We start from the raw sequence: 25,142 nt of genomic DNA, 5'->3' as shown, positions 1-25,142 counted from the left end.
AAATGTGAGCCAGTTTATACATAATTCTAGTCATGTGGGATCTGCCAGAGATTGCTTGGCAGTTAAACTGTGCAGCGACTTATAGAAATGCTTACCACATTAAACATATAAAACTGCTTTATACTGAATCAGACCCTTGGTCCATCGAAGTCAGTATTGTCTACTCAGACTGGCAGTGGCTCTCCAGAGTCTCAAGCTGAGGTTTTTCACACCTATTACCTGGACCCTTTTTAGTTGGAGATTGAACCTTGGACCTTCTGCTTACCAAACAGATGCTCTACCACTGAGCCACCATCCCTCCCCATTCATTTTTAATTTTTTCATATTAACACCTTTCATATAAAGGTGATAGATTTCCATTGCTAAACTCCTGTGAGAGAGAATTTCAAGTAGTATTCAGGAATGGACTTTGTGAAATAAAGAAAGCTTCACAAATAAAGGTTTAAATGCAGCATTTATTAACAAAGTTTTCATTTCTGGCCTAGGCATGTTATGTTAAGAGTTCAACAATAAAATATGGTTTCTGAATAAAGCTTCCAGCATATTCACAAGTTTTTGCAAAAGGGTTCAACAGTGCATTTCCTGTACTTCCAAAGCCTGTTGCTTACAGACATACAATAGCTAGTACTGTGGAAATTCATGCCACAGAAGGAACTCAGCCACATATCAGTGTCTGTTGTGCAGTCTTTACCACAATCTCTGCAGTTTTGATTGTTGACTCAAATGTACCCTTTTGAACAAAAGGAACCTTTGTGACACTTCTGATTTAGCACTACAGCATTAATGCCATGGGGAACTCTCATGTCTGTACAGCTTTCTGAAGCAGACAGAAGGCTGCACAGAGCCATCTTGATCTGCTCTCTGGCACTCTAGCAATTTCCCCGTTTTCAAGGGTACTTGTGCACCACTTCTGCAGACTTTGCTTTTGCCAATCTTTATTTCTTAGGGGTTATTTCTTTATTCTTATCAGTTAAACTGCTTGTTCCAGTGGTTCTTCACAGAAAATTAAGTTGTAGATGATGTCTTTTCTATTATTACCACTGACTTGGTATTTGGTAATATGATTTGGTATGCACAGTTTTCTAAGTAATCCCAGCAATGAAAAGGCAACTGGTACAAAACTCACGGTGAAATATTTGCAATATACTTGTCAGTGGATGGTTCAAAAGGCGCATCATAGTTGCATAACTCCAACTACATTCATACTTGAATTGCAAAAGTTTAGTCTGCTTTCAAGAAAAAAAGCACTGTGTTTAATAGTAACTGTGTTGCTTTGTGGCAGTCTATTTTTTTCCTTACCCAGAAATGGTTTGGTCATCTTATAATTAATTTTGCTTGCCCTTTCCAGCTTAAAACTGTTACTTAAGCAGCAAACTATGTGCCAGGGTGATTTTGTTCAACAGTAACAAATAGAGAAGATAAACATTTCAGTAGTAGCAGTTCTCAATTGGATTCAAATTAATACTCAAGAGGGATTCACCTTTCTAGAAAAGTTTTGGTCTCCCAATCCTTGAAGCTAACTGGAGCACCATTCCTCCCTTAGTGAGCTTGTAGTACCAGTGGCTATTTTTCACAATGTAGAATGTTGACTAGATTTTACTTCATGATGTCTGAAAACAACATATAACCACTCATCAGAGAAACAAGGCCAGTCTTATGCTGGGAGATTTACAGCAATGTCTTGGCCAGGAAGAATGTTGGAATTCTCTGTACTTTCTTTGTGGAGACACCACACCAGTGTCTGCCCCACTCCTGTCATGCTGATGACTCGATAGCCTTGCTTCTCCAGCTTGTCCAAGACAATCCGGGGGGCATCATTAACGTAGTACTCCCAGCTGTTGTAAGCAAGATGTAGAAAGGTGAGAAGAGCAAGTTCTACAAACAACTCAAAAAGAACCTCAAGTGCCACAATGACAGGAAACATATTCAGATTGTGGGACATCCTTAGGTTCTAACAACTCAAGCTATGAACATTAGAAAGTAACTGAAAAGAGGCATTGTAAACAGCCTTGGCTATATGGATCTGGGTTATTAAGAGTAATACTAACCTACCTATGCCCAGGTAGAATTTTTACCATTCCAAATTTTCAAGGCTTTAGACGGGACACAAAATCAGCTGTTAATTGAGTCACATGGTCTGTTTTGCAAAGGGTTAAAAAGCCAGCACTAGTGTTTGGGATTTTGTGGTGTTTTGAAATGAACACTTCAGTTACATTTTTAAAAGCTAGCGCTTTAACAATGAGAATATGGCCTTGCAGATGAACAGTTATTACTGTATTTATTGAGGAAACCAAATACCATGCTCTTTTCATCTTTAGAAAAGAAGTGCAAGCGATCTTGATATTTAATTGTCCACATTTGACATGTTTCATCATCCTTATTACCAACACAGCACCATGGTGCTTTATGCAGTACTGTAGGCAAGAACAATTTAAAAAAAAATCCTCCCCACAACTTATAATGTAAATTTCAACAATGGAAAGAGAGGAAGGCAAAGTCTAAGCAAGAAGTATGTGCACTAATGCAGTTACACTTACATAAAGTTAGTTGTGGATGACAACTGACACAAACTCAGGTTGAAATCATATGGTCAGTTTGTAAAGGGGTGAAAAGACCAGCATTAGTCTTTTATACAGCTGTGTGTACATTAGGTTAGTTGTGGATGACAACTAAAGGACAACCTATGCATAATACAGGAAATCCATGATTAGAACTCCACCTTCCTGCTCAACTGGGATGCAGCTGCAGAAGCTACTAAATTCTTCAAGGCAGCAATGCTAAGAGATAAAGTGTCTTCTTTTGTGTGTGTATTGGTCATGAAAACATAACATATTGGAAGTGTTGAACATATATGCATACACTGCTGCTGTCATGAATACATTCACTCATCTCTAAGAGATGAATGGGTAGCTGTTACTGTTCTAGGGGGAAGTGGTTTAGGACTGGCCACCAAGAGGATGACAAACAATACTGACTGCCTGAAAATGTCTAGAGGCCACAGGAGGAAGATTGCAGATCTAACATGTCTGGGGAATGATAGATGCTTATATGCAAATACTAGAAGTGTCTGAGGTAAAAGGGGAGTTGGGATGCTTAGTGTAAAAGGTGAACACAGACACTAGCCAGTGCCAGATTAAACGCTGTGGAGGTCTCCAGGCAGTCAAAATCTTGGGGCCCCAAATTATCACTGAGTCAGGGTGCCCGCCCCTCTGCCCATGACCCCCACTGCAGCCTGCAGGCACCTTCTCAAAAGCCCCTTTGACAAAACTGTGGGAGAGGCAGAGAGAGGCAAACTTGGCAATGACGGCAGTAGCAGCTGCAACAGGCAAGTCAGGCAAACAGCAGCTCAGTTGCTGGCTGTGCAGGCAGACTGGGAGAGCTGCAAGCAGGGGAAAACTGGGGGGAAAGCCCCTAAAGGTATGGGGGGGCATAGGCCAGTGACTAGTTGGCCTAATTGTTAATCCAGCCCTGCTGTGGGCATTTCAGAAACTTGATGGGATGAGGATAACCAGTAGGATACAGTGATTCCTGGATATATATTATATCAGAAGGATAGGGAGAGAAAGGTTGGAGGTGGAGTCTCTCTGTATGTCAAAGAAGGTATACAGTCCAGTAAAACTGAGACTGAGTGAAGTAGACTCACTTACAGAAATGTTATGGGTGGAAACATTGGGCCCAAAAGGAAGCTTAACTTGGGAGTTTCTTATCAAATCAAACCAGATCAAAGGTTAGAGGATGATACTGCTTGCAGTCTTCTTGCAGATTAAAAATTGGTTAATTAACAGGAAACAGAGTGCGTGTAAATGAGCAATTTTCAGAGTGGAAGGTGATAAGCAGTGGAGTACTTGTTCATTAATGATTCCAGCTGGTTCATTAATGATTTGGAGTTGGAAGTAAGCAGTGAAATGGCTAAGTTTGCAGATGGCACTAAGTTGTTCAGAGTGGTGAGAACCAGGGTTGACTGAGAGGAGCTCCAGAGGGATCTGCCAAGGATGGTGAGTGGGCATCAACATAGCAAATGAAGTTTGGCATGGGGAAGTGTGAAGTAATACACATTAGAGACAAAAATCCTAGATATCAATATATGTTGATGAAGTCCAAACGGGGGGCGGTGGGGGGGGGGGTCACAGGATAGAGATCTTGGATTCACAGTAGATAACTCACTGAAGATGTCAACTCTGTGTGCAACTACAAAAGAAAAGGCAAATGCTGTATTGGGGAGTATTAGGAAGGGGAGTGAAAACAAATCAGCCACCATCACAATGGTGCAGCTTCATTTGGAATACTGTATACTGTTCTGGTTAAGATATAGTACTGGAAAAGGTACAGAAAAGAGCAACTAAAATGATTAAGGGAATGGAACACCTTCCCTAGGAAGAAAGGTTAGAGATTAAGGCTCTTTAGCTTGGAGAAATTATAATTGAGGGGTGATATGATAGTGGTTTACAAAATTATGCATGGGATAGAGAAGACAGAAGTGCTTTTCTCCCTTTCTCATAATACCAGAACTCATGGGTACTCAATTAAATTAATTAGCAGTATTTCTTCACCCAAAGAGTAATTTAACGTGTAATTCACAGGAAGTGTTGGCAGCTACAAGCATAGACATCTCAAAGAGAGGACTGGATGAACATATGGAGCAGAGAGAGCCAGGTGCAGCCATTTTGGTCTGAAGCAACAGAACAAACATGAAATATAGAAACACATGGAGCAGAGGTTCATGGGTGGCTATTAGCCACAGGGTATAGATGGAACACTGTCTGGGGCAGTGATGCTCTGTATTCTTAGTGCTTAGGGGGCAACATTGGGAGGGCTTATCAAGTTCTGGTCCTGCTGGTGGATCTCCTGATGGCACCTGGGTTTTGCCCACTGTGTGACACAGAGTGCTGGACTGGATGGGCCACTGGAATGATCCAACATGGCTTCTCTTATGGTATGTTCTCTATGGCTGCATTTCAATTTGAAGGCGGGGAAAGGCTGGCAATCAAGCAATGAATCTTCTACATAGTGTGAAGTTTGGTCTTAATAGGGCTAAGTCAAAGGATTGGCTTCATTGGGGGAAAAGTCCATAGAGGAAGGTGACAAAACAGTTATTTTCCCACCTTCCCTTTCCTCAGCAGCCTGTCTCCAAAAAACCTTTATGACACCTGGGGGAGGGGGTCCTTGTGAACAAAACTCTATAAGTTTTTCACTGGATCCAGCTCAAAAGTCTAACAAAGATTCTTTGGTATCAGTGAACAACAAAAACAGGACATGTTAATGATGTAATTTGCCAAGCATGTGTGATAACATTTGTACTTAAGCAGCTGTGCTCCCAGTCTTGTGGCTTTTTCATTCTTCTCCTAAGATAGATAGCACAGGAAACAGGAACTGGAGTTCCTTATTGAGTTTGACCACACTGCCTTTGGGGAGAAAGGCCATGGCTCAGTGACAGAGCACCTGCTTTGTATACAGAAGGTCCCAGATTCAACCTCTGCCAGTTCCAGTTAGAAGGATCAGGTAGGAAGTGATACCGTATGCAGGCTCACTGGCACCTGGGGACCCTACAGTAGGAAGGCGCCCAGCAAACTTGGGATGGAGTGGTAGCCCATGGTTCCTGCACAGACTTGCCTGGACACCACAAGTGCAGAGTTAAAGCTTTTATTAGCACTGGCCATGTACAAATTGCCTTTCCCTTCACCCTATTCCCTTGCTTCCTCCTTCAGTTGTCCTCAGCAGGGAGTTCCTTCACTGCCATCCTTCTCCTTCCCTTGTCCATCCGAGGTTTGCCCTTGCCCTCCCTAACATCCAGACCCCACCCCCCCCAGGTTTTAGGCCACTCTCCCTTGGATCCCATGCCTCGTGTAACTCTAAGGAATGCCATGTCCCCCATTAGAGGCTGCTACAGCCATTCAAAACTACTTCACATTACTGGTCTCTGGCCACACCTGCCACACCAGTCTTTGTGAGATTTGCAGTACGCCCTCTGGTTTTGGCTTCATCTGCTCCCTTTCTGCCTTTACCTTCGGGGCCAGCATAATCCAACCTTTGAAACTTTGTCCTTTGCTCTACTATCTGACAACTTCCTGTCCTAGAGTTCTGTGGCTACAGATGTGAAAGAACTCCTCCTAAGACCCTGGAAAGCCAGTGTCAGAGTAGATAATACTGACCTTGACAAGCCTCATCCAGCATAAAGCAGCTTCATGTGCATGTGTTCAAAATGCCTTTGTGATTATGCTGGGGAGGGGGAGATCTCCATGCAATATGATTACACCAGGGGTCCCCAAGCTTTTTGGAATACTGACACAGTGTGGTGCATGCAGTCACAAATGGCTGCCACAAAATAGCTTCTGCAGGAGGTATAGCCAGCCACAAAACGGCTGCCACATCTTACTTCCAGTCACATTGTGAGCACCCTAGTGCTATGGTGGCAACTACTGCCCAAACAATGTTTTTTAAAAATCTGTACGGCCAATCAAATCTCTAATAGGCAATCAGAAGCCCTGTGGGGGCAAAAGCCCTACCTGGTCTCATTGACTTTCTAAAAACAGTTGGCAGGTGCCTGGAAAGGTGTTAGCGGGCACCACATTGGGAACCCCTGCACTACACCATCTCTACAGACCTATGCTATCTTCAAGATCATGAAGTACAACCTCCATAAGCCGCATGCAGATACAATGTGCAGCAAAGTTTATCATCTGAAGTAATGAATAAGAGATTAATATTTACCTTCTGTAGAAAATCAGACAGTATTTCCAGACAGTATTGGAATACTGAATGAAATAACAGCAAAAAATGTGGAACAGCAAAAAATGTGGAGAGTTTTCTCCAGAGCTAGTGCTGTAAGAAACATTTCGTTGGATGATGGAATGTGGGAACAGTCTCTTAGACAAAGGAATCTGAAACAGTATCACAGGCAGCTTTACTGTCGAGGCTTATTTTGACCCACTATTTTCAACAATTTCATAATTGATGAAAGTTTCAATTTAACAAATGCAAGATTGAAGGAATTTCCAGAATTTAAATTGTCTGCATTCAAAATTCGGACTGAACTAGCATTTTATTCTTCCCGCAGAGTCGGGTGAATGTCTATGAGCACTTTAAAGTCAAGAAATTGACACACACAAGTTGAGAGTCTTAGTATGAACTTTAATTCTGTCTTTGCACATTGTATTAGCATTGTATGAATTTTTGTAGAATAGAATGAACTTTTGTAGAAGTATAACGAATTGTATTGTAACAGTGCTGAATTTCTATTGAATATACATTGTTGAAGTGTTAAGTGTTTTCAGGATTCTTTCGATATTTTTCCACATTTTTTGCCGTTATTTCATTCTTCATTGTGGAACTTTAGGCTTTATCATACTCTGTAGAGTATTGGAATACTGCCAAAAACTCAGTTCTGTGATAATTAAAAAAAAATCAGGCTAATCCAGGTGTTTGCCCCTGGCAAAGCACATTCAATATAAAATTCACCCCTGCAATTTCTTAAAACTCAGGGTTTAAAACCTCTTACAATTACACTGATGTTCTTCCAGTGGAAACCTAACTGATATAAGAAACAGATCATCTTTACTTGATTTTTTTTGGCGGGGAGGGGGGGAGGGAAGGGTGACTGGAGTTCCTGAGCTTTGACTCTTGAAAGCTTATAGCCAGAAACTTCTGTTGGTCTTAAGTGTTCCTGGACTCAAATCTAACTGTTCTTCAGCAGACCAATAGTTTACTCTCTGAAACTATCTTCATGAATTAATAGAGTTTAATTACCGAGCAGTTGGTCTTTAAGGTTATGAACAGAAATGTATCACTTGCAGAACAGGGCATTACTCTCCAATGTGATCCTTTTTCAGCACGTAATGAAAATGAATTTGCAATTTAAGCTGTCATTAGTTTAAAGTAAGAGTAACATCATAGAGTAAAACACAATGGTTTGACCTCTTAGCTACTGTGAGAGATAGGTGGTTAACCACAAGGTTAAGAAATGGAGCTATCATGCCCACTGGAAATAAGAGACCGAGGCTGAGCTAGGTTATGAGATCTTCTGTGCAGAAGCTTCCTCTGCCCCAGACCTGCAGTTGGGGGGGAGGGGTCATATACAGAAGCACTTAAACATACCCACTGTGTAATGAAGAAGCCAAATAAGTAATAAACAATTTAGGAATATAACAGATTATAAAATTAAGGCTCCAGATTGATTCTCAACTGTAACTCTGCTACTAAAATGTTCCTTCTTACTTTAGCCAACTCAATAAAGCAGGAATTTTCCAAAGGTTCCAGAAGGTTGCCAGATGCTGAGTAGCTCATGTACCCCTTAGAAGATCCAAAGCAAGGTCTTAATAAGATCTGGTCTAGGCTTGATTTAAAATAATAATAAGCTTTTAATTCACAGGATTTCTCTTTGTGCTGCTTATCTGAAAGCTTACTTTCTGGTTTTCTTCCTAGACCATGTTCTGGTTCTTGGAAATAACAAAAGCTTAGTAACATACCAGGGTTGGGGTAGGGAGCAGCTTGGGATATATTTCATTATTTGGAACTAGCTCTCATTTTAAAAAACAAAGGTCAGCAAGTGGCAGCCCCTACAGTAAAGGATAATCTCTCTTCCCAAACTCACTAGCCTAGAGTTACCAACTTCAAATTGGGAAATTCCTTGAGATTTGGGGGCAGTGTCCAGGAAGAGCAGTTTGAGAAGGGCAGAGAGCTCAGTGATAATGTAATACCATAGAGACCACTGTATAAAGCTGCCAGTTCCTTCAGGAGAGTTGTAATCCAGAGATGAGAACTGGGAGAACTCCATGTCCCACCTTGAGGTTAGTAACCCTGCACTGGTCTGGCTCTTTCTTTTCCCTAAGGCACCACAGAACTAGAAGGAGGTCTGTGACAAACAGTAAATGGTTAATGCTGTAACCTGGTCTGAGAACTCTGAATGACAGGGAATTAAAATGAAATTCTCCAGTTGAGTGTGTCAGTTGGGAGTTAGGAGTGACAGTTAGGAACTGATAGTTAACCTGGACAGAAGGCTAAGGGAATGAGAGGATCAAGAAGGATTCCCATTCAAGCCTGAGGGAAACAGCTGCTAGAAAGGGGTGTGTGATCCCTTTCCAGTCTGAAAGAGAGGATCATAAGTTAGGGAAGTGAGAAACTTAGCCCATCCCTAACAAGTCTGAGGGAAATAAGTCCTAAAAGAAGGGAGTGATCCCTAGTTAGTGGATAAGGAAGGAAACTGGAACTTGTTTGGATGTTCCTGCCTTCACCAGCCTAAGTGTCTGAAAGACAAAGAAGCTTATGCTTGTGTATTTAAGCAGAGACTACCAAGAAATCTCTCTCAAGTTTTAAAGGCCAGTCTGAAAGTTACTTGTTTGTGACAAATTATCTGGCATTCATTTGTATACAGTTACAGCATTCCTGTTATCTGTTCACCTCTTAAGTCCTATACTTTATTCATACCTGACCATTTCCTTTCAAAATTAATAAAATGTTTTATTTTTGAACTACCATCAGCCTCTTGTGTGCCATTTTCAAACCAGAACATAAGAATGATTTTAGTCTCTCCCTTCAGTTCCCTAGGCTAGGTCAGCATTTTTAAAAATACATTCAAGGGCCTAGATGGGACAGCTAGAGAGAAAAACAAAGAAAAGGAAAAAGGGGCTGCTCAGCAAACAACAAGATAAGGGGAGGGTGAAAAAATCTTAAGGTCAAAAGATTAGCAGGAGGCAGGGTCAGGAAAGACCCTGCTTCAGATCTCAGAGAACTACTGCTGGGCAATGCAGGCATGGGCTAGATGGACCAATGGTGAGACTTCATCTGTACATGTTATGAGTTGGCATGACCACTACTAACATGCAGCACAGCTCATGTAATACACCATTTCATAAACCAAGTAGCATGGCATGATACTCACAGGTCAAGAACATCTCTGGCCACACATGGTGCTGCTAGACATTCAGCAACCACATGCCATCACAGTGCTGCTCATCTTGCCCTCCATCTCACTACCTCCCAGTAATGGTCAGTACAAAAGACCCAGGGCTTTTTATGTAGAAAAAGCTCAGCAGGAACGCATTTGCATATTAGGCCACAGCTCCTGTTGCCAATCCAGCTGGAACCGCATTCCTGCTCAAAAAAAGCCATGCACACACCAGATTTCCCCTTCAGTTTATGTGAAACCAGTATCCCAGTTTTCCCTAACAAAGCAGCTGGTCCTCAAGATGATGAGCTGAAACATGCCACTGCCAGAACAGGGCATTCCTGGACAATCCGTTCCTTTCTTAGTATGTAATTGAAAATGAATCTGGAATCTGAACTATCATTACTGGAACAGACTGTGTAACATCAGAGTCAAATGGGATTCTTCTTCCTCTTAGCACTTCTGAGAGGTAGTACAGCCAGGTAACAAACAGTGCCATCCAAAGTAGAATTACACCCTTCTAAATCCATTGATGTTAAGGGTGCTACTATGCTTAGGAAGGTACTGCAAGAAGCTATCAGCTAATGGTTGAAATGCAGTTCAATTGTGATCCTACTGCACAGCTTCAGACATTTTCTGTCAGTCCATATCTCACACCTGAAAGGAGGTAATGCTAATGATGTTTTAATCACATAACTGTTTTATATATTTTTAAAAAATAACAATTCCACATTTCTCAGGGGAAAGGGTTGCCAACCATCTAGGGGGAAAGTGTCCTCTACTTTTAAAAAAAGGCTTAATGTATGGGAAATGGGCAGGTAAAGCTCTTCATAGCATGGAGGTAAATTATATCACTGGTAAATAAACATCCATGTAAGCCTCTATTAAAGGGGCAGGACTTTTTTTTCCAGGTCAGTTAGCAACCAGAGGCATAACTATTTAGAAAGGCACTACATTTATAAATAATACTCGCTAACTTGACTCCAAAATTCTTAAGGACTGGTGAAATTCTTTGAACATTCTTTATAGTTGCATTAAGAAAAATTGTAACTTGCAGTTTCTGAGGCTATTTAAAAACTTTATTACGGTTGAAGATTTTCAGGCTTACAGTGAAAGACTGGTGGCATATTCAAGACTAAATGAAACAATTTTAGTAACAAAGCAAAAGTTTTCCTAAGCAATTATCTTCTTGAGCACTAGATGCACCCGGAGCTTGGTAATAAAGATCAACACAGATAATCTTGAGCAGGTAGATCAAAGAGGTATTAGATTGCTTTTACAACCTAAAGGGCGTCGTCACTGCAAACAAAAGGAATCCGTATGTGCAGCTCAATTTTTCCTGAAGACTAAGTTTGCATTTTATGATACATTCATTATATGAAAAGGGCCTCCTTCAGTTGTGTTATCTTAACTTTGGTCTCTGAACCTGTTCCTTTTTGCTAATTACACTGCAATGCAGAACTTCATGCCTACAGAAGGCCCGGTTAACTTCCTGCATTTCAGAGCAGCTGTTTTGTTACCTGCTCCTGTCCTCCTCTTGTTCAATTGCCAAGGGAGGGGATTTAATAGTTTCTCTCCACAGTAAGAAGAAATAAAACACTCCCTACACCTCCCATCCCTGTAAAATGGGGGTGGACAGTAAATGAAATGTTTACAGACACATCAGCCAGAAAGAAGTGCAAGTGCTGTTGACAGGGTAAGTGAAATTTCTGCTAACAAGCCCAGAAATAATTCCTTGTTGGGAGTCCAGGCACACAAGCCTCACATGTCTGTGAGCCGCCCTGAGCCCGCCTTTGGCGGGGGAGGGCGGGATATAAAAATAAAGTTGTTGTTATTATTATTATTATTATTATTATTATTATTATTATTATTATTATCTGCTAGGAATGTGAGCAACTGAGCTTTCTCTACCTAGTCAATAGTCTGCAAACCTTGAAGGCATTTACAGCATGGTTAGATATTTTATTTATTTTGTTAGATTTATATCCCACCCTCCCCCAAGTGGGCTCAGGGTGGGTAACAACAGGAAATTTTACATATATGCCATTAAAGGTTGATACTACTGATACTACTACTACTACATAAATGTTAAAAAAAACAATTATTACAATAAATCACTTAACAGCATTTTAAAAGATGGCAAAACATACATTATTTATAAGAATTCCAGCAGTGCTATTAGATAACAAGCAAGAGTCATAACAGAAAGATAGCAAGATATTTTTGCATGGGCAGATGTAATAGGACAGTTTTCAGCAAGGGAAGCCAGATGATTGGGGTCTGCTGCCTCAACCAAAGGCCTGGTGGAACAGCTCCATTTTACAGGCTGTGCAAAACTGCAGTAAGACTCGCAGGGCCTTAACCCCCCAGCAGGAGCATATTCCACCAGGAAGGAGCCAGGATGGAAAAGGCCCTGACTCTGGTTGAGGCTAAGTGGATGGCCTTCAAGCCAGGGACAGCCAGCAGATGTTTGTCAGCAGAGCGTAAGGCTCTCTGAGGAACATACGGGAAGAAATGGTTCCTTAGATATGTTGGTCCCAGGCTGCTCAGGGCTTTAAAGGTTAATACCATCACCCTGAAACAGATCCAGTACTTGATTGGTAGACAGTGCAATTGGTGTAGCATTGGCTTGATGCATGCCCACACAGATGTTGCAATCAGCAGGCACACTACCACATTTTGCACTAGCTGGAGTTTCTGGATCAGATTCAAGGATAAACCCATGTAAAAAAAGTTACAGTAATCTAATCTGGAAGTGACCATTGCATGGGTCACTGTAGCCAAATCCTGGAAGGAGAGATAAGGAACCAGTTGTCTGTTTTTTATTTTGCAAATCTTAAGATATTTTGATGCTTCCCATCAAATTTCAGAATTCAGTCATGCAGTATAATACATTATTTCTTTTCCTGCTTAGAAACAGTGACAATTAAAAACCAAAGGATGGAAAAAATGTGCCTAATTAAGAACACTGTGTGATATCATATACTTGAATCGAGACTACTTAATGAGGAAAGTTTTGGAGGGGAAAAGGCAGCTTCTAACAGCATCAGCTTGCAGAGTGTATCAGACAAAAATATCCCAGCAACCATGACTGAGCACTGCTGAAGATGGTGGGTGAAGTGATGCCCTTACCAACATGCATCAGGAGGAGGCGACAAAGCTGCTGGAGTCATGGCAACAGCTCTATGCAGGCGCACAGATGCTGAACGTGTCATGGATTCAGTTGCCAGCAGGTGATGTCATCATCCTGCAAGCCCATTCAGTTCCACTACCACTTAGCAGCTGTAGTCCTGTTTGGAGTTGCAGCCTCCATGGTCACCTCCCCTTCCTGTGATACTTAGTCGTTGGGGCATTTTGAGTGAGGAAAAACGATGCAGAAGAAAGGATTAAAATGCCCCACCCAGTTTCCCCCTGTAGACTGTATCCTGGGGAAGCATCTTTAGCTGAAGAAAGTGAAAAGCTTGGAGGAAAAAGCTACATGTGTGACTAAGATGTATCATTTGAATCTTAGGCAGATAGCTAACTGTGCCATCTTACATAGAAGAATTACACCCATCTATCTACACCCTTCGACAAATGGACTTAGAAGGGTGTAACTCTGCTTCAAATTGCACTGTTAGATGAGAAAACACCCTGAGAAGGGATAAGGGCAGAAATATAAGGTGGGGGCAAAACCAAGAAGAGTTTTAAACAGAAGGAGATGATGTGAAAGAAGATGGGAAGCCAGTATAATGCTAAGAAGAGAAGCCAGTGTAATGCTAAAAGGGGGGGCATCGCGTGGCCTGAACAACAAGAGAGGTGACTTATTTTAGCACCAGCAGAGTTCCAGACAGAATTGAGAGGACTAAAGTGTGACACAGGAAGGCCAAAAAAGACTTAGGAGTGAGGGCATGGTGATACAAGAGGGTGCACCAGAGCTATCCACGGCTATGGACAGAAAGAGACTGATTTGGACAGTGTTGTAAACGGAGAAGAGATTTTATTTGGAAGAAGACAGAATATGAGGAGCAAAGGAGAGGAAAGGTTCCGGGGAAAACCAAGGCCATGAGCAAATATGAGAGAGGAGGAGGATGCTACTAATGGGAGACAAAATAATAGATCATTCATGTTAGTCTGTTGCAGCAAAAATAAACTGGAGTCCTGGACATCTTAAAGACTAACATTTTATTCCAACACAAGCCCATTGAGAGCCCAACTCTTCAGAGGCAACAGAGTCACAGGCAGATATTCGGTTTGTCGAAGTCACAGCAGATTATTTTATGTAGGAGGGTATGGCAAACCAAACAGTATAGTCAAGGGGCCAGGAAAAATATAGAGACCATTCACTAGTTATGCTAAGCTAGTGAGGACCTGTACTGGGTGGGGAAACCCCAAACTATATTTTTTTAAAAAATGCTTAATACATCTCACGGGTCAAAAATCCCAAGACCTTCTCTAACAAAGTACAATAAGACCAGCTAAAGTATGGAGAAATAACAGATAATCTGTTATCAGCCATTCCACTCAGAAGAATGGATTAGGGTCTGAAAATAACTCTTATCTAAATTTAGACAAAAAAGACTTCCCTAGAAAGCAATTTTAAATTATGCTTGCTATTCATCTCCCATCCAACCAGTGCAAACTATTATCATGAGTCACTGAAATATCACAAAGATTCCATTCCATAGTAAGGATTCCTCACTGGTCATTTTCTATGGAAGTGCCACCTTGACTCAATCATTTATTTATGACTGTCTAATGTGCTTCCCAAGCTATTGCATTCTTTTTTTACTCCTTCACCCAAAGATGTCATCCCAGCATTTGGAAAAAAAATATGGATTCACAGTGGTTATCAAGGTTGCACAGCAACTGCAGTGCAAAGGTCTCTCTCTCTCTCTCTCTCTCTAATATAATGCTCTTGTCTTACCTTGTTTGGCCTGTAATGTACCCGGTGGTATACACCCTGCCCTACCTCTCTCCATTACCTGGCCACCACATCATCATTACTTGTTTTAAAATCCTGACCCTCCAAGAAGATTGCAAAGTTCACTTCCTTTTTCACCTTCAACCTGTAGGATGCCTGCACTAAGGAAGGAGGGAAATGGTAAATTTTGTTCAAAATTTTAAAGGTCTTAAAATATGAAAGGTCCAGAGCCTTATTCCAGTACTGATCCTCACACATCACTTTTGATGGATAGCGGTGGGGAGTGGATATTCCTTCAACAAACATAATCAAGGAAAGGTAAGGCCTGCTTCTCATATGCACATATGCCACTTTTCTACGCTAGGTAATTGCACAGTTTTTGGTTAAAAGTGTGGGACTGAATTGTAAAGGAAATTGTTCCTTTGCAAATTTTTGTCTGTGTAAAAAATTTTGGTTCAGGTTGCAGTGAGGCCTATACATACATTCCCAGAGATGGTTAGACACCAGAGTTAGCATGACCCTACTAGTAAGATAACATGCAGCCATGCCTGTGTGAAGTGGAAGGGAGTACCATCTTACCCTAAATAGTCAATTGACACATTCCAAGAGAAGGAGCTATAGTTTTCACCTGTGGGAATGAAAGTTTTTTTCTTCTCCACTTGGTCAATCACCCCATATATCACATGCCTAGCAACATTCAGAGAGTTACATCACTTCACAGGTTGCTGGTTGGCTAAACAGGCCTCTAGCCAATTTGAGACCCTTGCCATAAAGTCAGTTAGTGTTTGCCATTCAGTAGCTTCTTAGCTCAAAGTGACTTCTCTACCAAGTAGTTACTTTGCTCCTGGTATACATCTTGAATTTATTTATTTATTACGTTCGACTTATATGCCGCCCTCTCCGCAAGCGGACTCAGGGCGGTCCTGGTTGCTGCTTGTGTGGGCTATGTGTCTCTGTAGACAAGAGCCACTTTGCTGCTGAACGTGTCAGCCTTTGGATTTACATCTGTTAACCTGGAACTTTGCTTTACTGTACTAGCTAAGCTAGATAAGCATGGAGTTTGTTACTTTGTCTCTTCATGGTTTTTTATCTAGTGGATTTTTGCCTTCACTGACCTCAAAGGCTTTTCCCATAAACCTTGACTACTGACCATCCTACCAGGCAATCTTTTGCATTTGAAAACTCAGTCTGCAGTCCTACTGTGAATGGCTGACTTTTCTTGTTAACTCCCTGAAAAGCTAAGAGACTTGTCCTTTCCCTCCTGAGCTGTTGGGATAGACAGAAAGGACTGGTTGCACCTACCCAGTGCTGACCCGATGGTGCACAGCGCCCTAGGCAGCTTCCTGTCTGCTGCCCCCTCCAGCTACCCCCTGGCCCTTGCAGCGCCGCAACGAAGCACCATGCTCTGCCGCCGCCCCCCCCCCCACACATGAGGCTCGGCTCCCCCCCCCCCCCCGCCATCCGCCTTCCCTCCCTCCCCGGCACTGCAATGGAGCCATGCTCCATCACCCCCCCCTCCTCCTCAGAGGTGTGCCAAGCCATGCTGGACCCTACTGGCTTTGATGCAGCTGGTGCGTCATCTAACACTTTGAAGCCCACGCGAGAGAAGGCTTCGCTTCCCTCCTTCCTGGAACCGGAAGTGAGGGGGAGCAAAGTGTTAGATGGTGTGCTGGCCACATCAAAGCCAGTAGGGTCCAACTTCTGCTCAGCGCAGCTCAGCACGCCTCTGAGGAGGGGGGGTGATGGAGCACAGCTGCACTGCAGTGCTGGGGAGGGAGGAAAGGCAGGTGGCGGTGGGGCAAACTAAGCGGGCAAACTAGGCGGTTGTCATGGGCACCAGGAGGGGAGAAGCCTATTTTGGTGCCCCCTCCTCCCAGCGCCCTAGGCAACCACCTAGTTTGCCTAATGGGTGAGCCAGCCCTGCACCTACCAAAAGTAGAGTGAGAGCAGTCTTTCTCTGGTATTCTGTAACTTTGTTTAGTAGCAACACTCCCTTACCAAAAGTTCTTAGCCTGGGCTTAGATAAGGTATTTTGACAGGAATTACACCAAAAGATAGGAAGTCTGCCCTGTGGATGTTTGATCTGTGATAGCTGATTTACTGGCTATTGCAGGTATGATGAATATGCACATGAAAATTACTCTTTGGTTTGTCTGCAAGGCATGCATATTAGTCAAAACAGTAGGAGTAAGAGAGAAGCATAGTTGGTTATAAGGGGGAGAAACTGAATAGTGATAAGATGGAATGATGGAAGAAGGGGAATCAAAATCCCCACAAATATACTCACAAATGGTTCCCCAGCATGTTTCTTTTAGTGGCCCCTAGATAGAGCATCAAGTTTGGATCAGAATGCTCATCACCAACCATTGTGGGTCCAACCTCCTGCAAAGAAAAAAAATCAGTTCTGTTCCTGAAAAAACAAATTATCTTTCATTCTACCTGCTTAGTTTATTTAAGAGGCACAATATATACAATACTTAAGAAAAAAAATGTTTAATTGACAACAAATGACACATTTCACTTGAAGAAAATTCACAAAAACTTTCAATATATTTTCATGAAAAGGCGACTACTCCAAGGGGCATTTGGACAGCACCACACTGTCTAACCTGGACAGGAGAGACCAATGCAGTCATTTACCACCCCTTTAGAACACAGCAAAGGCGGAAGGCAGATCTCTGGAATGGCTCAGGAAGGCCAAGAGAAGAGCTCCCCCTACAGGCTGAATCAGAGACAGATTCCAAAAGTATCTATTATTTATTCATCTTGCCTTGACTTAGCCCATCTTGGCAACTCACTCCTCACCCTCTGCCTATATGTAGTGGCTGGTGACTTCTGTTTCACTGTATCTGAAGGAGTGCATTTGCACATGAAAACTTACACCTTGAATAAAATTTTGCTGGTCTTAAAGGTGCCACTGAACTCAAACGTTGTTCTGCTGATTCAGACCAACATGCCTCCCTGCCTAAACCTATTGCATTACTTAACAAGCTTTGTTCCCAACATCATTGAGGAGAAATGTGGTAATGGATTTTTAAAAAACACCTAAATGATCTGAATTACCTTATGAAACTAGAGGCTGAAGCAGCCTTAAAAACGAGCCTGCCAGTGCAATCCCAAACAGAATTAAACCTTTCTAAGCCCACTGAATTCAGTGGACAAAACTCTGTTTAGGATTGCACTGTTAATTGCCATGAAGATCAGCAGGTCACATCAGACTTAATTAGCTCACCTGTCTACCCATACCACCAAAAGTCATTTCTGTCTCACCCACAGTCTGAAAGAAACAATTACCAACTCCCTTCCCATGTATAAATAAAATAATAATAAATAATGTACAAAAAATGCCTGTCTGATTGCTGAGGGGTGAGTTATAAACCACTGAGATGCTTTCAAAAACCCTTTAACTCTGCAGTCAGAAAATACTGTAAAACACATGAACTCTCATCAATTGTAAGGAAGCAACAGTTCTTGACCCACGGATCAAAATACTGCTGTGCTTAGCTGAAAGGACTGCAGGGTAACGAGTCTCAGGAACAACATAGCTGCACCTAAAAGAAGGGTTTTGTTTTTCTTTCCTGGCAGATTTGGCATACCATTTTTTGGGAGAAAGTTATGTTTTGTTACAAATTTAGGCATTATTAATATAGAAACTGGTACACATGTAATCAGTCTATTAATGATTAAACCACTGACATTTACTGAATTAAAATATCTTGAGTGACAGCCCTATTTAAAACAGGATGTCATCTAATACTTATCATCCAGAGGTGTAAGACACGATGGGAACATTTACTACAGTTCATACTCAGCTCATCCTTACCAAATAAGTGAAAATAAATTACACACAGCATCCATTTCTGTTCAGAAGGGAGCTAGCATTTTCAGCACAATTAGGTTCTCTGTGCCACTGTCCTAGGCCTATTGATCAACATGACTGGCATTTTCTCCTTGCTGAGATCTCTCCCCCATCACTACTCTTTGGTTTACTGCTCAGTTCTCAATGCCTTCTTTTCTTTCCTGACCTTGCATTTATGTCATCCCTCTTGGAAAGCTTGATTCTCAGGTCTGTCTGGCACAGGACCCTCTGGTGGAAACTGCATTAGATTCAAAGGTCATGTGTCTACAGGGCAATGCATTAGTACAGTCCCTGCCTTTGTCTGCCCAGAATTATGCTGTTCTTGGCATATAAAACAGCTACAAGAGCTAGCTGCCGGCTTCTCCTTCACTTCTTTGCCCCTCTAGCTGCCTGTGCCAGCATAAAAAAGAATAACAATACAGAAGATCTAAGCATGTGTGATTTTGTCACATCCAGGTTGACTGCTCATATAAAGCAGGTGGGTGAGTGTGCCATTGTATTTTGTCAATAGTTATTCTACAGCTATCATGTGTTGTTGCAGAAACCAATGAACAGGAACATAATTATATTATATAGAAGAAAATGTTAAAAGAGCCGCTAGCTTTCTTATTTTCAGACCATTAGCTGACAAAAAAAAAATCCATTTCAAAAGCATGGGTTAGATCCTGTCGCAACTAAATGCAGAGCCTTCCTGTGCTGGAAAATGCTCCTTATACTGGAAGGAGGATCAGCATTTGGCTGAGTGATGTAACAGGATTCTGATTGTGTGTGCACAGGGCACTGTTGTGGCTGATTTGCAGAACTCAATAAAATCATACACACAGTCACTAGGTCTTGGTTTTGGTCTCCTGGTCACATTATGATCTTGTGGATGGGGAAGGCAAGACCTATCTGCCAGTTATTTCTGACAGTCAATGAACTTATAGGGTGAGACTACTGCTTAGAATGGCACTGTGAGGCTATGAGCCAACAAACAATACAGCCTTGACCCTTACGTGCCATCAAAGACAGGGCTGTCTGTATTCTACAATTCCAAAGAAGTGCAGAGAGTAATACCCTGGCTTAGAATTCAGCTTTTTTTCAAATCTTATCTTTCACATTTGCCTTTCCCCCAACCTTTTGACTCCAAATCATGGGGGTCCCCAACATGGTGCCCAAGGGCACCGTGGCGCCCACCAACAATTTTCCTGGTGCCTGGCAAGTACTTTTTGAAAGTGAGAGGGGCTAGGTGAGTCATTTGCTTAGCAGGGTTTCTGATTGGCTCCAAAAAAAGGCATCCTGTTAAACAGAGCTTTTGCCTGAAATGTCAAGTTGTTACTTTAAGAATTACATATAACACTCCCTGACAAGTTGTGGTCTTCTCTTGGCAGTCATTTTGTGATTGTGCCCACCTCCCTGTGTCAGAATTTCAAAGGTGCCCACAGGCTCAAAGAGGTCAAGGGCTCCTGCACTATGACATCAGACATAAATATAAGTATTATTTCAGCAAGCCAGGAAATGGGTCTTCTGTTCAGTTTCTTGTCCAACCCCACAACTTGTACAAACTAGAGAAATGATGTAAAACAAGCAAAAATATATCAACAGTTGCTTAATTAGAATTATTTATATAGATTGTGGAATCCAACTTGTCTTGGCACAGGCTTAGAGTAGACCAGTGTTCCCTAGGCTGAGTTAGTGTGAGCTAGCTCACAGGTTTCTTAGCCTCCAGCTCACACATTTCACTCCAGCTCAGGAAGGATGGCCCCAGAGCAAACTAATTTATGCAATAGTCAAATCTCTCATTCACAACTTTAATACCAGTAGCTCACAAAGTAGAATTTTTGCTCACAAGACTCCACAGCTCAGAGGGAACATTGGTGCAGACAATGATTTTTTTTAAAGCCCTGGCACACATTGTGCATGGATTCTGAAGGAACCAGGGTCTTCAAGCATGACATGGTGCAACCCTCAAAGAGTCATCTGGCTGCTGTCTAAGGAATGGTTCACACTTAATATGATAGACAAGGGGTATTTCCCACAATCTTTTACTAAAGTCTGTACACAAGATAGAGAGCTGCTGCTGCTCTCAGCTCCCTAGCATGTGCACTCATATGCTACACCTAGGGGTAAATGTGTTGTGGGCCATATTACATTTGTTATGGTACACGCTAAACTGTAGGCTTGGATCCTTAGGTGACTTTCTCTCAGCACAGCATCTCCTGTTACTGAACAGCTTTTCTGCCTGCAGTGGAGGGGCACAACATTTTTTTGCAGGACTCCCTCCCCGCCTCTCACTTTGCTCTCCACAGTGTTTCTTCAGGTCCACTAACCTGCAACAGTACAATGAGGAGGAAAGACAGACAGCTGCAGCGATAGGTGGGAAGACAGGGAAGTTGTCTTCCTCCACTCACTTTGCTTGGGATCCAAACCATAATAGATGAAGCTACTCTAAGTATACTTTGTTGGTTTCTTCAACATACACTAACAGACTCACACATCTGGGCACAGTGCAGTGAAAACCTCCTCCTACTGCACATTCTGAAAAGAGGGCAGTGGCTTAGAAATGGAAAGCTCTGCCTCCATCCTTACCTCTGCCAAACTCACCAGGCCACAGAAGCCTCCCCTGTGCAATATGGAATACTGTCCAACCTCGCAGGGTTGTTACCATGAGCTGACACATGAGAAGCTTTTTCAACAATCAAATATTACACTTCTATCTCTAAACAGAACTCCCAGAAGGCTCTCATATCCTTTGACAGAAATAGCTGCCTCCTGCAATTTTGGCCTTTTGCTGAAGTTTCTTGAAAACAAAACAGAAACACCAGCCAGGCTAAGGGAAAATCTTAAACTGCACCTTACTTCCAAATACACCAGTTGTTTCCCCAAAGTACATGCATAGCACCTTCCACCTGTTTCTGGCTGCTCTGAGAGATGCACTTGAGTTCATACTAAAGTACACAGAATGGAATTTGAGGCAGGCATCAGCTCAGCTGTTGCACAGCTGTCTCTGCAATCCCCAAAAAAGAAGGAAAACCAGGAAACATCCAGCTGTGTTTAAACGCGCAAAAAAAAAAAAATCCTTAAACCACAGCGTCCTTTCTATTTTATTTTAAAACGTTTTTCAGGAACCCCAATTCCCAACCCGCCACTCTCGGTACGAACCAAGCAGGCAGCGTGAAGTATTTGGGGGCATGCATGCCAACGAAAAAAAACAGTACGCAGGTTTTGCTTTAGGAGACCGGGCCAAATATTTCCAAGCACCCTTTCTACCAAAACAGCGCTCCGACAACAGCCATCCTGAGCCACTAGGGCACGCATACATACAGTATATTCAGCACCATCCCTTCCTGGCGTTCAAGGCTAGTGAATCCACGCTCCCCTGACTGGCACTGCTCACCATGCGGATCTGAGTACTGATGAGGACATACGGCATGATTCCAACCTGCGCCCGCTAGGGTCCCCAAGGTGGCCGCTGTTGCAGCTCACTCTGCCTTCCCAGCTCAGTCCACACGTGACATCCTGAAACCGAGGACCACGCCCTCTTCGGGAGCAGCCAATCCACGATGGCGCTACTTCAGGGCGGTGTTCCTGTGGAATTGGCGTCCGGGGGTTCAGTAGGGGCGGGAGGGCGTCGCGGGGGGCAGGTAAGGTTAGTGTTTGCGCGCGTGGCTAGCGCTGTTTGTGGCTCGGTGGGATAGCCCGAAGTAAAGTTACTGCCTAGCTTTTACCTTGACGAAACTTGTTGGTCTGAAGGGAGTCCCCGAGCTCAAACTTTGTTGTGCCTCAGGACTTCTTATACTTTGACAGTCCCGTGAATTCTTGAGATGAAGTTGTGGTTTTTAAAACTGTGTTCAGGAGTTTAGCTGCTAGATTGGGCTTTGGCATAATTCACAAGATATTCATTTCTCACCGTGTTAATTTTGCCTCTTGCTGCATTTCAACTCGCCGCCTGCAGTCTATCTCTTCTCTCTGTTTCAGAAGAAATACCGCCCGGCGCTTTTTTGGCAGTAGAAAAGAGCAAGAATCCGCTAGCACCGAAAGACTAACAACATGTCTTTTATGTAGAATAGATAGATCCAAGTGGGCAGCCGTGTTGGTCTGAAGCAGTTGAACAAAGCAGGGGTCAAGTTGTACCTTTAAGACCAACCAAATTTTATTCAGAACGTAAGCTTTCATGTGCGCTCTAAGCACACTTCATCAGATGAGGGGATCAGGTATTGTGGGTTGAAATACATGTAGTTTGTTAATTAAGAGGGCAAACTGGCTGTGATCACATGGTGAAACACTGTGGCTTGGCCATTTGGTCCGGATAGCCATAAAAGGTAATACAGTTTCCTGCCAGTTGGTGTTCCTGCAAATCTAGGTAGATCACAAAAGGACATGTATTTCCTAGGAAATATGGATATCCAGACCAAACGGCCAAGCCATACTGTTTCACCATGTGATCACAGCCAGTTTGTTCTCTTAATCAACAAACTGCATGTATTTCAGCCCACAATACCTGATCCCCTCGTCTGATGAAGTCTGCTTAGAGAGCACACGAAAGCTTACATTCTGAATAAAACTTGGTTGGTCTTAAAAGTGCCACATGACTCCTGCTTTGTTCAACGTGTCTTTTGTTAGGGTATGAGTTTTCGTGAATCACTGCTGACATTTTCACTTTGGTTAGGCTAACAGTCCAGATCAGGGGTGGCCAAACTGCAGCTTGGGAGCCACATGCAGCTCTTTAACGCATATCTGTGTGGCTCTTTAAACCCCCATCCCCCTGTCAGCCAACTTAGAGAAGGCATTTCTCTCTTTAAATCGCTTTACCAAGCCAGCCAGCAGCTTGGAAAATACATTTGAAGTTAAAGGTTGCTTTCTTTTCAGACCTCCCCTCCATCTATTTGCCTCTCTCCATCCCTTCCTGTCTTACAACTTTCAAACATCTGATGTTTATTCTATGTGGCTCTTACGCTAAGCAAGTTTGGCCACCCAGTCCAGATGGTCTGCTGTTTCATTAAAGAGCTCCTAATGAGGATTGCCCAAATGAATCTGCTTTCTTCCTGTGCGCCTACAGGTGGTGTTTTTGATTTCCACAAATACCCCAAACTTTTATTTTTAAAAATGAGCAGAATATAGAAAAAATGGATAGAAAAAAAATTTAAGTGTCTGTGGATTAGAGCCCACTTCATCACCCTGCATGGCTGATAGCTGGGGCTGATGGGAGTTGTAGACAAAAAACATCTGGAGAGCTACCGTTGGCCACCCCTGACATATGTGCATCAAATGCATGTGGTGAAATTATTCTGATCTACACCTGATGGTCCAGGTATTCTTTAAGGTGCCACTAGACTCCAGGTTATTCTGATTACCAGTTAGACTTTAGAGGACAAGAATGGGGGAGGACTGTTGACTTAATACCTTCTTTGTGGGCTTTTTGGAGACATCTGATCAGCTACTATGTGGGGAAGGATGACGATAGGCCTTAGGAGGCTTATTTGGTCAAACCAATGACCTTGAGCTGTCTCTTTTCTGGAGCTTGTTTGGTTCTCTCTAAGTCTGTTGTGTAGCTGATGTGGATTGTGGAACAATTAGTAGGTTCAAAAATGCTACCTCAAATGCTTCAGCCTTCTAAGTAACATTTAGGTCCCAAGACCTGCTGGTTGTATTTACAAAAATCAAAGATACTCCTTCTCAAAGCTGTTCTTAGCAGGTCATTTAAACATCTCGTGTTTGTAATGTTAAGACTGACAAGGAAAGTCACTGTGGCTGACATGGCTGCCACAGAACCAATGATATATCTTTCAAGTAACTTGCTTGAATCCTATGCATGCAAAGTTACTCTGATATAGGCCCATTCATTTCAGTGGGCTTAGACTAGTAACTTTGTATAGGATTGAACTGTGAATCTTCAATAAATTAAACACTTTGTTATTAAATGCAAAAGTCTCTCTGTCTTTTTGCTTTTTAACCAGGAGGTGGGGCTATGTACTAGAGCAGGAGTGGCCAAACTTGCTTAATGTAAGAGCCCCAAACAATAAATCTCAGATTTTGAGAGTCACAAGAAGGAAAGAAGGCAAATAGATGGGAGGAGGAATACAGAAGTAGGAAGAAAGCAACTTTAAATGCATTCTTCAAGCCACTGGCTGGCTTGGCTTAAAGAGACAAATGCCTTTTCAAGGGCAGTGGGGGCTTCAAAGCCACACAATATGTGTGAAAGAGCCACATGTGGCTCTCAAGCTGCAGTTTGGCCACCCCTGTACTGGAGAATAATAATTATCCAAGCAACAAATTGGGGGGGGGGGTGTTTTTTTTTTTAGTAATGAGAAAAAGTTACAAAAGATTTATTTGTTTGTTTAGAATATATCTATGCTGCCTCATCAGAGTCCTGCTTGAGGCAGCTCACAATTAAAAACTAAAGTATAAAACATGCACCATTAGAAAACATAAGCCAGTGCAACCAGAAATTGTAATTTTCTTTGTTCAATGGATATTACCTTATTATCTGCTTGAAGCATCAAAACCTTTGATAAGTAGTT

The 25,142-nt window shown here is 42.4% G+C and overlaps 1 protein-coding gene across 1 annotated transcript; it reads right to left on the bottom strand.

Moving 5' to 3' along the window:
- Positions 1-435: 435 nt before the first annotated feature.
- On the bottom strand, positions 436-22,166 carry GCHFR (GTP cyclohydrolase I feedback regulator). The gene is made up of 3 exons (XM_060261353.1): positions 22,019-22,166; positions 17,071-17,165; positions 436-1,835 (listed from the first exon to the last, which is right to left on the bottom strand). The coding sequence occupies exons 1-3, from the start codon at positions 22,052-22,054 to the stop codon at positions 1,655-1,657; spliced, it is 312 nt and encodes a 103-aa protein (XP_060117336.1). The 5' UTR covers positions 22,055-22,166; the 3' UTR covers positions 436-1,654.
- Positions 22,167-25,142: the final 2,976 nt, after the last annotated feature.

This window comes from Heteronotia binoei, chromosome 21, assembly GCF_032191835.1.
Source record: "Heteronotia binoei isolate CCM8104 ecotype False Entrance Well chromosome 21, APGP_CSIRO_Hbin_v1, whole genome shotgun sequence".
NCBI classification, from domain to species: domain Eukaryota; kingdom Metazoa; phylum Chordata; class Lepidosauria; order Squamata; family Gekkonidae; genus Heteronotia; species Heteronotia binoei.
Note: the sequence above shows the minus strand (reverse complement) of the source record. Positions and strands in the feature narration are given on the sequence as shown.